Source organism: Camelina sativa, chromosome 4, assembly GCF_030686135.1.
Source record: "Camelina sativa cultivar CO46 ecotype springtype chromosome 4, ASM3068613v1".
Lineage (NCBI taxonomy): Eukaryota > Viridiplantae > Streptophyta > Magnoliopsida > Brassicales > Brassicaceae > Camelina > Camelina sativa.
Window position 1 is genome coordinate 21,546,205 of NC_141883.1, and position 20,542 is coordinate 21,566,746.

Genomic DNA, 20,542 nt, shown 5'->3' on the forward strand with positions numbered 1-20,542 from the left:
AAATATGGTCAGTAATTCTAAAATTACGTAAATTTAGTAGTATTCAAAGTTAAACCGTAAATAAGAAATATAAAGCCTAACCCTCGACCCTAATCGTAAATAAGTAATAGTGATACATCAGAAATGCGTGAATATCCATTTTCCTGCAAAATTTGGTCATCAAGGTTATATATACAAGAAAACATTAAATCTTTGTTAAAATTGCTACATCCTTTTCTAATAGATTACTAACTTACCTACACAATTTGTATATCTTATACATATCCAAATATTTGGATAGGCGATGAACACGTTTTATCTACCAAAATTAAATAGATTGTTATTTTAGGAATGGATAAAGTTTTTTTTTTTTTTTAATTTCGTGATGGTTCAACCAAAATAAATACGCCGTACGTACTTTCAAAGTTGAAATCTATACAAAAACATGTAAATTTAAATCTATGAAATTTAAATCCTAAATACAAAAATGAAAGCCGCTAACCCAAATCGTAAATACGTAATATTGAGACGACATCCAAAATACAAGTAGGAAGATGCAACTATCCTTTATCCTGCAAATTTTTGTTATCAACAGAAGTTTTACCATGAGTAAAACTTATTAGAGTTGAGAGATTCTGTTATATATATAGATTAAATAGATAGCAAGATTAAGAATAAATGTATAAAAGAGATGGTGCTTTTATTTTTTCGTCGGTTCCACCAAAATAATTTGAAATTTATTTTCAAAATTAAATAAAGTGATTTAAACTTAGAGCAAGGTTGACCAAAAACAAAAAAATTAGGACAAAAAAAATTATCTAAAAGAAGATTAGACAGGTATTCTTTTAATATCTATCATCTACATACATTTATTTGTTTCCCGTATCACCTAGAGATGTCTAATTAAAATAATAATAAATAAAGAAAAAATTGGAGAGAAAAAGAGAGACGATACTATAAGAAGAGACCGTTTTCAATATAAATTGATAATTGTCATTTCAATAATGGTTCACTTATTACAAATTACTATAACTATTCTTCAAATTTGAAATGTTAAATTTTACTAAAACCACAACGATATATTTTTTGTTGTAAAATAAATAGTTGAATTTTCCATGAAAAACAAGAATGGGAATGCATTACTTTTTTTTTGTTACAAGAAGAACAACAAAAATAACAAAATAACAAAAGGCCCAAAGAAGAAGAAGACAAAACAGGCACATGACAAAATCTTCTGTTTTGTAATTTTCTTACTTAGTCTACCAACTTTCTCTGGGTTTTGCAATGAAAGAAGTTAAAAATTACCTTCATCTTTATAGGAAACACACAAAAAAGTGCAATTCACCCCTCCGATGAAAAAAACTTCTTGAAGAAAGGAAGTATTCTTCTCATCACTTTCTTCTTCTTCTTCTCTTTAGGTTTCTCTAGCCTGCGGTAGCCCTTTTGAATCAAACAATTGGTATCCAAATCTCCCATTTTAACGTCATATAATTTTTCATCTGATATTACTGTTTCATTACTAGTCTCAGCTGAGCTCAAGTCGTTTAACAATTTTTCCAATAAGATAGCGATCTCTCCAAACTCAAGACGTGCCTCTGATTCCTCTGCCCAACAAGATTCCAAGATGGGAACAATTTCATCTGGAATATTCTTAAGGCTTGGTCTCTTGCCCTAGAAGAAAATTAAGAAGATCCATCATTTTTATCTCCTTTCCAGTTATAAGTTAAAAGTGTTAATTTGTATCATCTAATAAATTACCTGTTTCACAAAATAGAGAATAGACGAAGTCCTATTCATCTCACTGAATGGTGTTTGTGGTAACCTGTAGACATCGACTTTGTGGTAATAGTGCTTCTTCCAATTTTGAGTGGCTCACGGAGACATACATGTGGATATCAAACATAAAATTATGAATTGATATGTTTCAGAAAGAAGATTTAGGTCTCGAAATAATCAGTTCATTACCGCAGGAGCCATCCATCTGTAAGTGCCAGGCTCACAAGTCATGCCACCTATATTATATTCTCCCACAAGTCCAAAATCAGCCAAATTTTCCATTTCCATATCACTTGTTACCAACACATTCCCTACACAAACATAGAGACCAATTGGTTAAATTCGGTTTGTTATTCTACAAAACATGATCAAGTGTAAAATGGAAAATATTTACTTGGATTTAAATCACGGTGAATGATGCCATTTGAGTGCAAAAAATCCATGGCTCGAGAAATATCCAAAGCAAAGCTTAGTGTTTTCTTTAAATTAGGAGGACTCGAACGAGAGCTCAATATGAACTTATGAAGACTGTCGCCTTCAACGAGTTCAGTAACTATCATCAATTGTGGCTCTATGCAAGCTCCAATAAACTATACAAAGACTTGCAAAATTAGACTCCTAACATGAGTCAATTGCAAGACTAGACTCTTCTTTTTCTCTCTCCAACATTTATCACTTTCTGCCTACTAAATCTTCTACCATTCATTGTATTCACAGAAATGCCATTATTTCTGATTTATTTGAATTTCTTGCGAAAATGTTTATTACATCCATATCCTCATTTTCTTGTCTTATTTACGGTTGTACCACCGCCATCAATTTTCTAACAACCATGAACAAATAAATTTGAAGCTCTTAATGCTTCAACAACCCGATTTGTGAGCTTAAATAACACCCAATGCTATGAGAACTTCATTTTCTTCCATCTCCCCTCCATTTTAATCGAAAAAATTGAAAGTTCGTTAATCTTGTTATATCTCGTGAACAAGGAAAATTGGCGCTGTGTTTCTTCAGTGGTGACTAAATACGACGTCCTTGGTGCTTGACATTGCAAAACCACCACCGATAAGGTTATTTTCCGGTAGATTTCGTGATTTTCTTTGTTTTTTTTGTCGAAATTAGACTTCATTTGTTAGTCCAACCGTCATAATATCATGTAAAGTCTACTATGTGGTCAGTTTTGCAATTTAAAATTTATCGACTTTTGAGCCCGTAAACTAAAATTTCAGTCTCCTTAATTTCATTTGAAAACAAAAAAATATAGTTTAGACTGCATTATAATATTTCTAACCGATACCTCGTTTGCAGTCTACTAAGGTGTATTTTTGCAATTGACCAAATTCTTGACTTTTTAGTGATGACTGCTGGACTAAGTCTTCTTACGATAATAAACGAGTAGACTTCTATAGTGACTATTTTTGGAGTTGACCAAAATATTTAAGCATTGATCGTAATATTATTATATTAAAATAATTAGTTGACTACAAAAGAAGTCTACTAATTAAAAATTTAAAATGTTGGTCAACCCCAAAAATGACCACGGCAGACTGCAAACGAAGTCATCATTACTATAGACTTCGTACGTAGTCTACTTGGCAAAAGTCAAACTTGGTCAATTGCAAAACTAACCACGACGAAGGTTACATTTTCTTGTTGACGGATAGATGAAGTCTACTTGTTAGACAGAAGTCTACTGTAAAGTCAATGGGTTGGTCAATTGTAAAAATAACCAGAGTAAACTATAATTGAAGTTAACAGGTGGAACTTTTCATTGAAGTCTATCTAGTTTTATCTATTTAATTGCAAAACTGACCAAAAAATTAACAAAGGATGACCACAAAAGAAGTCAACCGGTTATGGTAGACTTCGTCCGCTGTCTGCTTTGTTAAATTGTAATTGCAAAAATAGACCGCAAAAAATAGACTTCATTTGAAGTTATCTTCGTATAGTTTAGTTTATATCTACCCGTTGACGTCAACATGAAGTCAGCAGATTTTGAAAACCAAATTATTGCAAATTGGTGAATAATTTTTAAGATTTTCTTGTTGTATTCTTTGATATATGTTATTTACTTGCCTTTGTATGTTTTTGACATGAATTCATATTATACATATGGAGAAATCAAGTTTTTGGTTTTCATAGGCAGTTAGGTCATTAAAGTAGACTAATTTACAAAGGCAAACCGTTGGAGTTATCTGTGAAGTCTGTATATTTGAAATAGTGTTTAATTGAAATTTATAAAATTTTCTTTTTGATTTTGTAGTTCATTTGTTTTGTATCGGTTATGTACTTGCCTCTGTCTATTTTTTTCATGATAATATATTATACTTTTGGATCAATCATGTTTTTGGTTTTGTTAGGCATCTAGGTTATTGATTTAAGACTTCTACGGATAGTCAGCTATGTAATGAGTATTTGACTTGCTACTTACTCTTTCAGGTAGATGGCGCAAATACCTGTTGTTTACGGAGTATGGGTGACGAGAAATGGGTCTTGGCATTTTGATATGGATGGACGAAAGGTGGGAGAATGTTTTTTTTGCGACACGGTTGTACATACGATGAGCTTCTTAAAATGGCTGTAGAAGATTATTTGATTGACAAAGAAACAGAGATGGTTCAGTTATCGTATCCCTTAACAGAGATGATGCTACAACAATTGCCCCAAGATACCCCTCCTGTCTATGTCACAAATGATAGATCAGTTCAGAACTTGATAGATTTTAGTAGTAGGAATGTTGTTCGACTTTGCGTCTCTACGTGATGCATGGATGGACAGCCGGTTAAGGAATGTGTTAATGATATAAAAAACTCTTGTTCTATTGACGATGGGGAGCCAACGGATGAATTTGGTGAAGATGTAGATCCAGGTGCCGATGAATGTGTAGAAGAATGTCAAGAAGCTCTCCATGATACTACAAATGAGAAGCCAAAAGATGTTGATGACATGGATTTCGATTACAGTGAGTACAATAAATTTGAAATTGAAGATGACGATGAAGATGGAGATCACCCGGATGTAGATGCTGAAGAAGGGAAACCGTTTGTTGGTGGTATTCATGGACAATTAAATAAATCTTGGATAGACCAACTGAAAGTAGGTCAATGCTTTCCATGCAAACATGATGTCATAACAGAGGTGTGTTTGACCGCTATTATGTTAAAATTCTCTTTCAAAATTAAGAAGTCCACAAAGTCTCGGTTGGTGGCCATATGCTCTGTGCCAGAATGCACGTGGAGGGTCGTGGCCACTGTGAAGAATGATCCAACCACTTTTTGGGTCACCAAATATCTGAACGTGCATACATGTTCTATTGTGGACCGCATAGCTCACCGTAAGCGTTGCACCTCCAAATATATTGGGATACTTTTTGTAGACCGGGTAGGAATAGTAGATGGTGTTGTCCCACAACATATCCAAGATTCAATGAGGACAATGTTTGGCATGACATTGGATTACACAACTTCGTACAGGGCTTTACAATATGGCTTGGAATATGTGAGAGGAAACACCAAATCTGGATATGCGAAGTTGCCTTATTGTCTTAGAAAAATAGAACAGTCAAACCCGGGAAGTGTCGTTGACCTTGTGGTTGATGACGAGCATAGGTTTAAGTACCTTTTCCTATCTTTCGATGCTTCAATCCGTGGTTTCAATTACGTGAGGCGAGTTATTGTGGTTGATGGAACCCATCTCACCGGAAAGTATGAAGGTGTATTGCTAGTCGCTTGCGCACAAGATGGTAACTTTCAGATATTTCCGTTGGCTTTTGGAATTGTCGACTCAGAGTGTGATGCTTCATGGGATTAGTTTTTCACCAAATTAAGTGAGTGTATCTCGGATGAATATCCACTGATAGTAGTTTCGGATAGGTGCAGTTCAATAGCTAAAGCATGTCGCAATGTTATGCCATGGGCAACACGAGGGATATGTTACTACCATCTCCAACAAAACATAATTTCTAATTTCCGTGGGAAGCAACTGATGTACTTGGTGAAAGGGGCAGCATATGCGCATACGCATGATGATTACAACCGCCACATGGCTTCCCTTACTAACGTAAATCCGGCCCTTGCAGCGTATTTGAATGAGGCAGATCCAGCTTTATGGTCTCGGGTTTATTGTCCAGGAGATAGATACAACATCAAGACTAGCAACATTGCGGAATCTATCAACTCCATGCTAAAGGAACCAAAGGTTATCCCATCACATATCTCATTGAGTTTATTACGAAAAAGTTAGGTAGGTGGTAATGGAAAAGACGAGAGGATGCACTTAGTCTGACAACCACTTTTACCGGGGTGTTGAGTTCTTATTGGCCATAAGGGAGCATTATACAAATATGATGACGGTAGAACGCATTGATGGTTGGCGTTTCTACGTTAGGGGTGGGCAATGTGACTGTTTGGTTGACTTGGAAGCAAAATCTTGTTCATGCGGGGTGTTTAATGTTGAGAAAATGTCATGCTTACATGCAATTAAGGCTGTCAAGTCAAGCGGATGGCATATGTCTACCGTAGTCGAAGCTTACTATAGAAAAGATTATGTCTATGCGTCGTACGCGGCTACCATCATGCCCAATGTCGAGCACGATCTAATTGGGCCAGATGTCCGATGTATACCTCCCATACCGAAGCGGAAGCCTGGAAGGCAAAAGAAGTCTCGTTGGCTAACATGGCTAGAACTGTCACGTAAAAATGGGAGCAAGCCGAGGAAGTCTCATAAGCAATATGCTTGTTCAAAATGCAGACAGCCTGGACATACTCGACCTCATTGTGTAAGTAACAATCCCACTTGATACATTTTTAACGTTTTGTATATGATCGTCGGTTACACTAAGAATTATTTGTTCAGGTTGCTGAAGACGGCGAGTAGAAGTTAACTTCATCGTGAAGTCATCTAGAATTTCCCTAGCTATAATTTGTCTCTGTAATATTTTTAGGGATTATCCCAGTGTTCAAGTCAACATTATTAAAGACTATTACTTAACTATCATTTACTCGTAAGACCATTTTATGATACTCCTCTTCTTAAACAACCACAATCAGCTAGAGAATGATGAGTCAAATTTTGGGGTCAGTTTCTGATACAAATTCGCATATACAATTTACTGGTCCAATCTGCAACTACTGCGGTAGATCAATGATTATTGTGAAATCATGGACAGATGCAAATTCGGGAAGAAATTTCTTCAGATGCACTGTTTATGGGTTTTCCCATTGGTCAGACGCAGAACCATCACGTGGTTGGAAAAGGCGGAGCTTATTGGATGCGAGGGATGAGATCCGTCGGCATAGAGAAGAAATCAAGGTACTTAAAGAATCTATAAGAGAAATGAAAGAACAAGTTGGTAACGGTTTGGTGAACTCTTGGGTGGTTAACACATATGAGGAAGACAAGAAGAAGTTTGAATGTGATTTACTGGCAGCCAATGAAAGGGAAAAAATGCTTCAACAATTCATGGTTCTCTCTTGGATAGGTTTCATTGTTTTCATCGCAATGTGTCTTGGAATGTGTACGAAGTCTCTAAGTTGACTTCAACCAGATGTCTATTAAGCTTTCGATGTATGATATTGTTTCAAGTCTACATTCATTGTACCCTTTCGATATCTATACATTCGTTGTACCCTTTCGCTATCTCTACATTCTTTGTACCCTTTCGATTTCTCTACATTCGTTGTACCCTTTCGATTTCTCTACATTCGTTGTATCGTTGCCGTCTCTTCATCTTCTTCTTCGATCATTGCACCTATAAATATCCTCTCAATTTCCACTCAATCTATTGCATCTCCTTCTTCGATAACAAGAGAATAAGTTGGTTATGAGCTATGGCCGAAGAGAGTTACAGTAAGCGTAAGCAAAACAGTTCTGATTTCGAGTGGGAAGAGGAAGTAATAGATGCCATGAAAGACGCGTTTGAGAGGACGAGAGTCATGGTTAAAGAAGAGACGAAGGATCACTTCAAAGCAATTCTTCGTATGATGAGAGATCACATGAAGAAGAAGGAAGAGGCTACCGCCCTTGTGCATTAAGTGGATCTGATCGACGCTCAACTATCCCAACTGAATCAAATATTGGGTCAACAACTTGTCGACTTCGAGGCAGAGCACAAGAGGTTAGAGGAGATGAGAGAGGTTGCGGAAGCTGATGTCAAACAGTGTGTGGTTCCTCCTCTTATTGATTGGGGCAAACTTCATGTCCGTCTCGACGATTAGTTGCATCACCCAAACTCCTATTTGTATTTTATTTTTTAACTTAATGTATGCATTCTGAATACCTATTTCTATTTTCTATTTGTCAACTCTACATGAATAATGAATACCTATTTCTCTATTTCTATCGGTCAACTCTACATGTCCATTGTGCATCAAGATCCATTCGAAGTCTCTAAGTTAACTTCAGAAATATGTCTACTAGGCTTTCGTTGTACACTATTGTTTAGAGAAGACTACAAGTAATTAATATTTTAATAACTAACTAATGAGGAACAGACAAGTGTAAAAATAAACAGAGACGATAAAAAAAAAAAGCATCGGTTCTCTCTTCTTTCTCTCTCTTTCTGTATTATTTTATTAATTTTTAATAAAAAATTAAAATAACACATTCCCCAATAAAGTTTATAAATCTGTCACATTTTATATTACTTTATGTTGCTTCTTGAGTTCCGACAGCAGAGTAGAGGGAGTATCGGCGGGAGAGCAGGTAAAAAAGCACTATGTTGGCATTTATTGAAACTTTGTAGATGCCTTGGCATTTGGTCCGACAGCAAAAGGATGAACCACTGTTTTAGTATTGAGATGTTAGGTGAGAGGATCCCACAAAAATATATGGATAGCAGCCTATCATCAGAGTTAAACAAAAAATTTAACTACGAGAACAAAAGTTCTACATGTCTATTGGACAACAATATCCATTCGAAGTCTCTAAGTTAACTTCAGAAGTATGTCTACTAGGCTTTCGCTGTACGCTATTGTTTAGAGAAGACTACAAGTAATTAATATTTTAATAACTAACTAATGAGGAACAGACAAGTGTACAAATAAACAGCAATCTGTATTATTAACGTTTAACGTTTGAAGTTATATATATGTTACGAAAAACTGACCAAAAAATACCAATATCCTCCATATAACTAGTAGACAACAAGAACAAGAGTTTAATCAGTAGGATCCCACCCACAAAATATAAAGATCCCCCAACATAAACAAAACATCATCCTAAATCATCCTAATGAGTCATACATAATTAAAACAAGAGATTAAGTCTTTCAAACAAAGTTTATAGTTAGTCCCGGATTGGGGGAGGATCATAGAGCCCAAATTCGTCTATGTAGTTCTCCTCGTTTGGTCCACGACATTCAATCTCGTGAAATAAGTCACAAACAATCTTCTCCCTTATCCGTGTGATGTTTGCGTCGCACAAAGTAGTAGGAAAGGCTAACCCAAGAGCATGACATTCTATGTACTTCAAAGTATACACACCACAATCACATGGCTTCCTGTTCGGAGGCAATCCCTTTTTAACCCGCTCATGAGTGAACTTCTCGTACGAATACATATGCTTGTGGTCAGGGCTGGCTAACTCCCGCAGCACGTAGGGACCCAAGACGGCAATAGGCTCGATGGTAGATGCAAGCTCTTCGTCGTTTGTGACACTCGGGATGCTATCCTAGAAGACGATGTGTATCATGGGAATCGAGATCCACATAGCTACCCAGTGCGTCAAATTCACGTTTAAAGGCGCGTATAAGTCGTCCACTTCCAAACCCCATTGCTTGTTAGTCTGAGCATACGGTGGATACTCCCCTGCATGGTAGCTGAAGGCACCGGCCGACAACAGTTTCCCAGATCCATTAGCATGTGCCTCAGAATTGACAAAGTCAAGGTACTTCGTTGTCCACAGATGAGTGAACATAGCGTCTAGGAAAGCCAATATACTCGTTCTAAACATCTCAGGATGCTGCGCGTGTCGATGTCTCAATAGATTCAACCCTGAATCCATGTGCTGGATAACCACATGGATTTAAAACGAAGTTATATAATATTGAAGACTGACCCAAAGTTTTCTAGTATACTTGAAGAAGAAATTTTCTAGTAGACTTACCGAATCTCGTAGCCAGACTGTTTTTGTCTGCAGTTCGTACCACCAAAGACAACTTCAGGATTTCTCTGGGACCTTGTTCTTGTACTTCCTGCGGGTGATGAATGGTTAGGATACATATAAGTTACTAGAGTTTCGACAAATAGAATTTTTGAAACATACCATAAAAGTTAGTAGACTTACGGATCTTTCTTTAAGAAATCAAGTAAAACCTTCTTCAACTCCATGTCTGCTTTATCAAAAGGATTGTACGCTGAAATGGCTGATTTATCACCCATGATAGTCTTGGCTGTGTTATCACCAACGAAAGGAGAACGTTGACTTGATGCCAACATCTTAACCCTTTCAGCCTTGCCATGTGCCGCAATCCTAGCCGCTTCTTTCCTTGGTTCTTGTTTCTTGGCTCTAGCAGTCAAGTCGGCAGTTGTTGGGATTTCCGTGCGAATAAACACAGGTGGGTCTGACTCAATGTCAGATGATTCAGAGCTGACTTTCTTTGGCACCTTCGTATCTCTGAGATTGCCCTGGCTTGTTCTGCAAATTCCGATTTAAAAGTTACATGATCATTTATGAAAAAAAATAATATTAAAGTCGCTTCATATGTTTAATTTGTCTCAAATAAATCAAACAAAGAAAACGCGGATATAAAAGTTTACTTCACATAAGGACGTCTACTTCACATAAGGAAGACAATTGTTTTTATGTCTTCGAAGTTGACAACTTCTGGAAGTCTATTTTTTCTTCGCATTGTACCTGGTATTGTGATTGTGAGGGATCATAGTAGGAAATTGCAAGTGTTCAGACCTAACCATATCCGTCTGAGAGTCCTTCTGTTCCTTTGATACAGCCTCTTTCGTACCAGTAGCTGCCTGAGAGTCCTTTTGTTCCTTTGATAAAGGATCAGCCTCTTTCGTACCAGTCACATCTCCCTTCATTTTGGTAAGATCCGAAGCCAGACTTTCAATCTTCCCATTCAACATGTTGAAACCTTCCTTCATCTGATCGAGCAGAGCTGCTCCCCACATGTCGAGCTCATCTTTAATAGAATCCAAGATATTGAAGTCCAAGGCAGTTGAAGTACCTGAACAGTGCCTCTTCCCACATGGCTCATCAAATGTACCAGCTCTCTTCTTCTCACTCTTTTCCTCAACCTTCACCTTCGCATTGTTGGATTCATAAATACCAACCGTCTGCCACAAACCTCTCCCCCACTTCCATGGACCAAAACCCCCATTGAATGCTCTCAAAATGTTATCAATCTTGTCATCTGCTTCATCGTCTTCCCAAACAGGACTAATCATGCCACCAATGGTTTTGAAGTGTCTGAAGTTTGTCTACAATTTATATAAAACAGTATACTAGTTCAAATCTAACACAATAATGGTTACCGACTCATCTAATATCGTAGATAAATTATAGACAAATCACAGAGATGCGTACCTGTTTTAGAATGCCCTCTTTGACATATTTTCTACAGCGAGAACTGCGGTAAGCAAGCAACGGTGGACTTGGATTGTTCGCCAATGGTTCCCCAATTAATTTGCCAAAATCAGGCATAGATTCGTACACCCATATCTGTAGAGGTTTGACAAATCCGTGTATGGTGTAACTCTGCTTGTTTAAGTCTTTCTCCTTAACAGACAGAATCAGGTTCTTGAAAGCAACTCTTCCCCAGGGATAATCAAGAAATGCATCTAAATCCATGACTAGCCTAGCCATATTTAGACGGGTGGGCGTTGATGGTTTCCTAGCTTCTATAAACCCAGCGTAGATAGCTAAATAACCCAACCTAACACGCTATATTCTATCCCAATCATTTGAGTTCTTACATGCTGCGACCAATTGCTCAATACTCGGACCGCTGTCTAAATTGACTCCAAGCTTCTCCCAAAACTCTTCCATCTCGTCTGAAACCTTAACCTGTGGCTGCTCCAACGACTCGACATCGTCACAGTTAAGTCCAGTGATGGCTTCAAACTCATTCAAAGAAAATCGTAAAGGGTTAGATCCAACCAGACTCCAGATCTCATACTTTTCGTTGCAGACTATCTGTAAGGTGAGCACATGGTGAACCAGTCTGGAAGCCCATTCAAATTCGAGCTTGTTGAACTGTAACAAGACACCCAGTCGAGATTGATAAATCTCGTCCCATTTATCCGGCTCGAGAGCTTTGTACAGTTCATTAAACAGCTTCGTATTGTTGCTGTAATAGCCGATGCTTTTTTGAGGAAGCGGCTCATCACCTTTCGTGTAAAACCTCCGAGGAAATTCTGGTTGTCTCTCCTCATCCATTCTGTAAGATAAGATTAGGTTTGGCGAGGAAATTAAAAAACGAGAGATTGAGAAAGAGGAAAACAAATCCAATAAGTCTATGCGTCAAATTGAAAAAGAAGGCTACTATCGAATTGCAAAAGAAGTCAACCTTCAGTTTGATCGAAGAGTACAACGACAGCGAAGACGCGGCGAAGATGAAGATAAAGCGGCTGGGTTGAAGAATACAGAGTTCGTCGAGATCTGGTACAAATAAGTTAAACAAAGTAAGTAAACTGACAATCCGAAAGATAGAGATTTAGGTTTAACATGAACAAAAAAATGGGAAAATCAACCGTTAGTGATAAGCAATAGAGATAAGCGGAAGGATAAGGGGAAGAGATAAGCGGAAGAGAAGCGTTTTCTAGTTCCTTATAAGAAAGAATTAGAGATAACTATCCTATGTTATCTCGGTTTTTAAGTTGTATTAAATTACAATAATTATAATAATCCCGGTTTTATAAAACCAAAATCGTTTTATTAGAAACAATACCAGAAAATTAGGAAGAAATTATAAAGAAACCGGTTAAAACCGGATCCTGCTTATCGGTAAATTAAACATATAAATATTACCCCCAACTAACGTCAAATTAATTTATACCTTGTAATGATTATGTTGACGACTTATCTGGTAAACTTCTCCACGGAAAACTGAACCGTCTGCAAATCCATCAAATCAAATAAATTTTTGTACTCTTATGCTGAAGACTTATCAAGTAGACTTCTTTCTGGGAAAACTAAAACATACTTTAAACTGCAAATCCATCAAATCAAATTAATTTTTGTACTATTATGCTGAAGACTTATCAAGTAGACTTCTTTCTGGGGAAACTAAAACATACTTTAAACTGAAAATCCATTAAATCAAATTAATTTTTGTACTATTATGCTGAAGACTTATCAAGTAGACTTCTTTCTGGAAAACTAAAACGTACTTTAAACTGCAAATCTATCTAATCAACCAAATTAATACATCGTTAACGACGATAAACGAGTTTCTATGGTACAGGGACAAAAGTTGCGTGTATATAGAATTCTACACTTATAAGTATAAAGTGATATGATATAGAAACTTTCTAAGAGTTACACAGACGTGAATAATAGATGATTATACACATATGATGAAGTGAAGTGATACAGAGAAAGTTTCAATTACCCAACCGTGATCAGTCTCCAATTAAGCGTGGATGATTTATATTGACCGATACAAGTATATTGACCGATCACCAATTCTCCGTTGTGAAGATGAACTACGTACTATTTTTTTTAAAGAGAAAAGAAATGATTTACTGATAACTTTTTGGTTGCAGTTTTAAAATAATCAAAAGGCTCCGGGCTGGTTTATATATACGAGACGAAATGGTTACAATGAACAGTTACATTATTAATAACGCAAACCGTCGTGTCGTAAATCATTAACGAGTAGACTTCGTCGACTGACTTCTTAATGTAAACGGGGGAAGTCTACTAAATAGGTCAACTAATGAAGTCAACGATATCGTCCAAATATTACAGAAACTGAAGCAAGTTCACAGATTACAGACATAAATACGCTATTCAAACAAACGACCACGATAAAGAGAGGTTCACAGATTTTACTTGAAAGATCTATGAAGCATAAGAGATTAATACAACAATAAAGATTATAACGGCGAATAAGACATTCTCGACCACCGCGCGTACACGACAAACTGACAGACGTAATTCCATCATCTGATCTTTCACCTTGTCTAGCTCCTGCTGAACCCATAGCATTTCATCATTTTCTTGGATGGCTGTAATAGAATCTCTTTGGTCAGCAAGTCCACCTCTCATTGCTTGAAGTTCTTGCATAATAGCCTCATCCCACCATTTCATAATATGGTCCTCTCCATCCTATACCGTACCATAGAAATATATATACCATAAGAATATTATCTATACTCAAATAATAATTATACCAAACGAATAAACCATCATACAATCTAACAACCTCATGGTTACTGCATCCAAAGAAAATCCTTCCAGGATTGTCGGCTGTGGTGGAACATTTCATAACGGTTTCCCTTCCGCAGAAACATTTGTCAGGAATTCCAACTGTGAGGCCAAGAAAGTTTACTTCGGGTGGACCTTCACTCCATACTTGCAAAGAACTAGAAGATGGCTGAGTGTAGCTGTGTAACCCCATATCTGAGTGCAAAATGAACTAAAAACTATGAGAACATATAAATTTTCGAACCAAATTAGCTAAAGCGTTACAAAAGCAAATAGCCGACGATAAATGATGAGAATACTTATCTGAGATGTTCTTGAGTTTCGAAGATGATAAATGATGAGGATAGAATCTGAATTTTCGAGAGCAACAATATCAGAATTTTAGAGAGAGAAATTATGGAGAGAGAGAAAGCACATACAAACTAGGGTTGACTTACAGAAAGAAGTATTTATATGGTTACTGAATCCGGTTAGGTTAAATCAAGGAATCGGTTCGCATTCGGTTAAGTTCAGCTATCAGTTTGATTAAATTGTCGGTGAAATTAAAATAATATAATATTAATAGTTGATGGCATTACAAAGTCAACCACCAATAGTCTACAGAGAAGTCTACTTAAGCAAACCCTAAATCAAATAATTTTAACCTAATCAACATTTCCTTCCTTAATTTGACTAGTTTATATGTAAATTTATTTTATTTCAATGCAGGAAGTCTATGTGGTTATTATTTGGTCAATAGGTTTACCAATTTATTTTTTATAATTTTTAAAATTAAAATTTAAACTATAATTAAGGAGTACACATATTTTTATGTCTTCCATTAGACGTCAATTTGAAAACCACCATAAAAAAATCTATTGCAGACTTCCTCAGGTTACATCTGTCATTTCAGCTTCTGTTTTTTGTTTGGTCGTAAGAGAGTCAACTGTAATTTCAGCACCCTTGGTGGTTATGTTTCTCGAAAATCGAATATATGGTCTACGATTTCATTTAAATGCAAATAAAGGTATAAAAAATGCAATTGTTCCTTTATTAAAAGCCATGATTGATTCCTCGTTACTTTAAGTTTATATATACCATTAATATTGAAAGCACCAATATAAATATACTTTTTCATTTTTTACCTTCACAATGTTGTTATGTTCCATCGAGTATAGTAACAAAGAAACTGTTGTTTGTCCTCTATGCTTACAACAGATGTTTCACATGACTGCACTACCTTCACCGCCACAAGAAATTTGTATCTACATATGCTGAATCTAAAAATCAATAGAGAAGAAATATGAAAAAAATAGTGATTAGAAAGAAAAAAAAAATCCATTCTTAGGGCTTTGTTAATTAAGATGATTCCACTAATGATTTTTATGCAACATCACATTAATTAATTCACTCAAAATTGTGGAACATATATATAATTGGTCCTTAGGTTGCCTCATGTCATTTCAGACTAAAAATTCACTTGTAGTTACTGTCTGCGAAAAACGGAAAAATCACAAAATTTCTTATTGTTTTCCATAAATTTATAACAAATAAAAATAAAATAAAATCTAAACAAGACTAGAGAGAGAGAATGAGAGAGAGAGGTGAAACTCACATTCCTTCGTAGACGATAGTCTTGGCTCCTTCTCCAATTATATGTCCCATCAATACATCCTTAGCATCTAGAAGCAAATCTTTGCTGATAGTGAAATTGAATTGCTTGTTAGACTCACAACGGTCATCTTAGCTGCCAAATGATGACATGAGAAAAGGATAGTTCAGGTTAAGCATCACCGAACAGGTTGTGTACATTTGAGCTTTCATTTTGATGACTTGAAGTGAGGAGTGATTGAAGAAGATGAGTGAAAGAGAAGTGCTTGAGTTACATAGATTTATAGTAGAGTTCGGGGGATGGATACTCATGTAATTTCATTAGTCTTTACTACGCCAAAAATGTGATTAGAGGAAATAAAAATTGGAATATTTATTTGTTATGTCATAATTGATAATTCAAACTTGAAAGAAGGAAAAATGAAAACTATTACTTAAAAGATTATTTTCTCTTTTTGTAATTCAAATTTCTCTATTTGTTTATCACCACATGTCATAATTTTCATACAATTCTTATTTTTTAAGTATTTTTTTTGCATATATGTCCATATTTTTTCCCTTTTTATTTAGCTGTTACTATTTATATGTTGACCCTATATGCAAACAAAACTTATTTATAATTGAAAAACAAAAATATTTTACTCCATTTCTGTAGATAATAAAGCGGAAGTAGATGCATGAATCCAATGATGCAAGATATGAAGGCGCTGCTGTTTATGCTGCCGAAGATATGGAAGATGGAGGAGCGAGTGATTGGGGCTGATCTGGGTTTGGGACGGTTTCAATTTGATTTTGAGCAAGAGAATGACATTCAAGAGGTACTGAAGATGGAGCCCTACCATTTTGATCACTGGATGATTTCTTTGGTCAGATGGGAGCCGGTGGTGGATCCGCGTTACCCCTGCTTCATCAAGTTTTGGGTTAGGGTGATGGGAGTTCCTCTGCACTTCTGGGCAGATGAGACTTTCCGTACCATCGGGGCTGACTTGGGCGAGGTTGAGGAGGTCGACTTGGATAATGGACGGGTGAAGATTCTGCTGGATGGCTTCAAGCCATTAACTTTTGATGCCAGAGTCGAGTTTCATAGTGGAGAGGAGACGATAATATCTCTGAGCTATGAGCGTCTATTTGGGTATTGCAGGCGCTGTTTCAGCCTTTGTCATGATGTATCCCGCTGTCCACTCTTTGGAGATAAGGGGAAACAGAGGGTGGAGGAAGGTTTTGATCCTCGGCCCGAAGATAAGCTCCAGAGCTACAAGGGAGCAATGGTAAATGGTGTGGCGAGTGGTAATGCTTCGGGGGTGAGTGGTGCTAGTTCTGGGGTGCCTCACCAAGGGTCTGCTAGTGGAAATGGGCGGGGTGCTGGTTCTCAGGGCTTTAATCATCGGGCTGCTCAGGGTTTCAGTGGTAAGTGGAGGAAGACTAAAAGGGGGGCTCCTGTGGATGAAAGGTTTGTGAAGAAGAGTATGCCTGTGGTCTCTGTTACCGCTTCAACCTCTCAGGTCCCTGTCTCGGGGGATGGTCAAGTTCAACTTGGTACAAGTGATGTGAGACACACCTTTACGGTTGATGAGCAGAAAATTCTTGATGACTTTCTGGGTCCTAATGTGGATGAGGCTGTTGCTACGGGTGATCCTCCTGTGGAGTCATTGTCGGTTCTTGCACAAGGTGTTAACAAGAGGGTGTGTAAGGCTTTGTTTCCTGGTGCTGGTGATGCGAGTGTCACGGAGCCAGGCTCCATGAGTCTGTCGCAGCAAGTGGTACATTTCTCTGATGATCTCAGTGCATTGTTAGGCCCGGAGTTTCCTCTCAGTGAGGATCAAACCTTGGGTTTCATGGACACTATCATGGAGGAGCAAGATGTGGTGTCAGAGGGGCTTCCCCAGGAGGATTTTCTCCTCACGGATGAACAGGAAACGGATGAGCAGGTTGTGGAGGAGAGCACCGGTGAGGTGGATGTCTCTGATCAAGCAGTTAGTGAACCGGTTAGTGGTGTTATGGAGAAGGTCTCTGAGGACAAGTCATGGGGTGAAGAAGGAGGGGGAACATTGCCTCCTTTACGAGCCAAACAGGTCAAGCAAAAAAGTGCTCTCCCAGGTGCTAGTACTAAGAAGCGGAACATGTGCTCTTTAACATCTCCGCGCAAAAAGGTTGTTGCCAAGGGTGGTGGACCAAATGGGAAACTTGGTTCTCACCAAGGAGGGAAGCCTCCAACCCCATCCGCTGATTAATGGATTTAGTTCGTAACGGGCAGCAAGAGAATGAGGACGTTGGTTACCTCACTTGGTCTTTCCTCCGGAAGCAAGCTTTGTTTTCTTTGGTTTCTTTGGCTTTCTCACATTTTGTTTTTTGGAATAAGTCATCAATGTCAGCTCCGTATGGTTGTCGTTGTATCTCGTTTTGGATTTTCTTTGTGGTTTTGGTTTGTATTATTCTGGGTTGTACCCGATGTTTTTTATTTATACAAGTAAGAATAAATCTCTGTTGGCCTCTTTTTTGGTACATTGGCTTAATTTTTTGTTTGTCTCCGTGTTGGGTTTCATATAGTTTAAATCAACTGTTGGTTAAGTTCAAATTATGGGGGTCCGGTTTTGGGCTCTTATTGGGCCTGCTAATCTTTCCCTCAGTAGCAAAGGTGTTCTATCCCCTTCGCATGCTTCTATATTTGCATGGTAAGGTTTTTAATTGCCGGATGTTTTCTTCCGTGTTGGTTTTTTCCGGTACGTTGGGTTACAGATGTTCCATGGGATTTGGGTGGCCTATTTTTGGGGATCTTCTTTTGAATATTATGTCGTTATGCTTCACGGTCATACGCTTCTCTTGAATATTGGGTATTTTTTGGGTATCTTTTTTTTTGGACATTTGCTTTACGGCTTTTTTGGTGGTAATATAGTTTTCTGAGGAAAATTTGTAATATGGTTTACTTTTCAATTTTATATTTTCTCCAGGGTGGGAGGAGATGTATTTGGGTGTTTTTACCCTCAAAAATCTTTATTTATTTCATGAATATTGTGAGTTGGAATTGTCAAGGCCTGGGTAATAAGGCTACAATTGGTAATCTTAGGGATTTATGGTCGAAACATCGGCCGGATTTTTTGTTTCTCATGGAGACCAAACAACTTACTTCTATTCTAGAAAAGTTTGTTGGTCATTTCGGATATAAGAATTTGAAAACAATTGATCCTATTGGTTATAGTGGTGGTATGGCTCTTTTTTATAATCAAGATGATTTTCAGGTATCGATTTTATTTGAGTCTAACAGATTAATCGATATTGAAGCGGTTTTCAAAGGCCGGATTATCCATTTAACTTTCGTTTATGGGGATCCTGTCCCTAAGAATCGGGATATGGTGTGGGAACGCCTTCTAAGAATTAGCTCTAATCGGTCCACCCCATGGTTTTTGGTTGGGGATTTTAATGAGCTGACAGGAAACCATGAAAAACGGGGGGGGGGGGGGAATTTACGTCATCCTTCCTCTTTTCTTTCCTTTAATGGGATGATTCGGGATTGTGGCTTTTTGGAGTTTCCTTTTATTGGTGATTGTTTGTCTTGGAGGGGTTGGCGGGATAAAAAACCTATACGATGTTGGTTAGACAGAGCCTTAGGGAATGAGGATTGGCATGATTTGTTCCCGGATACGGTGACGGAGTATTTACCAATGATAGCCTCTGATCATAAGCCTCTAGTGGTTAATATTGGGGCTAAAAGGCCGCGGGGGAAGAGGAGTTTTATGTTTGACCGCTGCTGGATTGGTAAGGCGGGGATGATGGATGCGATAGCATCGGGGTGGGATAGGGATTTAGATCAGGACTCAGATAACTTTGTGCAAAAAGTTGTGAATTGTCGGAAGGCGATTTCTCAGTGGCGTAAATCACAAGTCCCATACAGTAGGGAAACCATTGAGGACTTAAAGCGGCAGTTGGAGGTGGCTCTGGCAGATGACTCAATTCCTCCTTCTACAATCTCGGAACTGCAGAATCGTTTACCTCAAGCGTATGGGGATGAAGAGATTTACTGGTATCAAAAGAGTCGGAGTAAATGGATGAAATTGGGGGATAAGAATTCCAAATATTTCCATGCCTTAACAAAGCAGAGACGGGCTCGTAATCGGATTACTGATTTGTTTAATAGGGACGACATCTGGTCCACTGAGGATGTTGATATCTGTCACACGGCAGTCTCATATTTTGAAGATTTGTTCACTTCAAGAAATCCAGAAAATTTTGAGGAGGTCCTAAGGGAGGTCAATACGGTGATTACTGCCAAGGATAATGAGCGGCTCACAGGACCCACTACGGAGGCTGAGGTCAAATCTGCTTTATTTACGATGCATCCGGATAAAGCCCCAGGCCCAGACGGGATGACAGCTTTATTTTTCCAAAAAGCATGGGGTATGGTTAAGACGGATCTTGTGGATTTGGTTAATAGGTTTTTAGTGGAGAGAGTTTTTGACAAGTACCTCAATCGGACTCATATTTGCCTTATTCCGAAGGTGGCAAAGCCAACTCGAATGGCAGAATTACGTCCGATTAGCCTGTGTAACGTTGGGTATAAGATCATTTCTAAGATTTTATGTCAGCGACTAAAGAGGGTTTTACCTGGTCTTATCTCCGAGACTCAATCGGCTTTTGTTCCGGGTCGGCTGATCTCGGATAATATCCTTATTGCTCAAGAGATGTTTCATGACTTGCGTACAAACCCGTCTTGCAAAGGGAAATTTATGGCCATCAAAACAGACATGAGTAAGGCATACGATAGGGTTGAGTGGGATTTTGTGGCAGCTCTGTTACAGAAGATGGGGTTTGCAGAGTC

The 20,542-nt window shown here is 37.7% G+C and overlaps 1 protein-coding gene and 2 pseudogenes across 1 annotated transcript; 2 read left to right on the forward strand and 1 right to left on the reverse strand.

Moving 5' to 3' along the window:
* Window positions 1-1,320: 1,320 nt before the first annotated feature.
* On the reverse strand, window positions 1,321-15,930 carry LOC104783987 (serine/threonine-protein kinase STY13-like; annotated as a pseudogene).
* LOC147946054 (uncharacterized) lies at window positions 4,522-6,553 on the forward strand (annotated as a pseudogene).
* A 497-nt stretch (window positions 15,931-16,427) lies between the features above and the next one.
* LOC147946055 (uncharacterized) lies at window positions 16,428-17,960 on the forward strand. The gene has a single exon (XM_087509476.1). It carries the CDS (start codon window positions 16,428-16,430, stop codon window positions 17,958-17,960), a length of 1,533 nt encoding a protein of 510 aa, XP_087365602.1.
* Window positions 17,961-20,542: the final 2,582 nt, after the last annotated feature.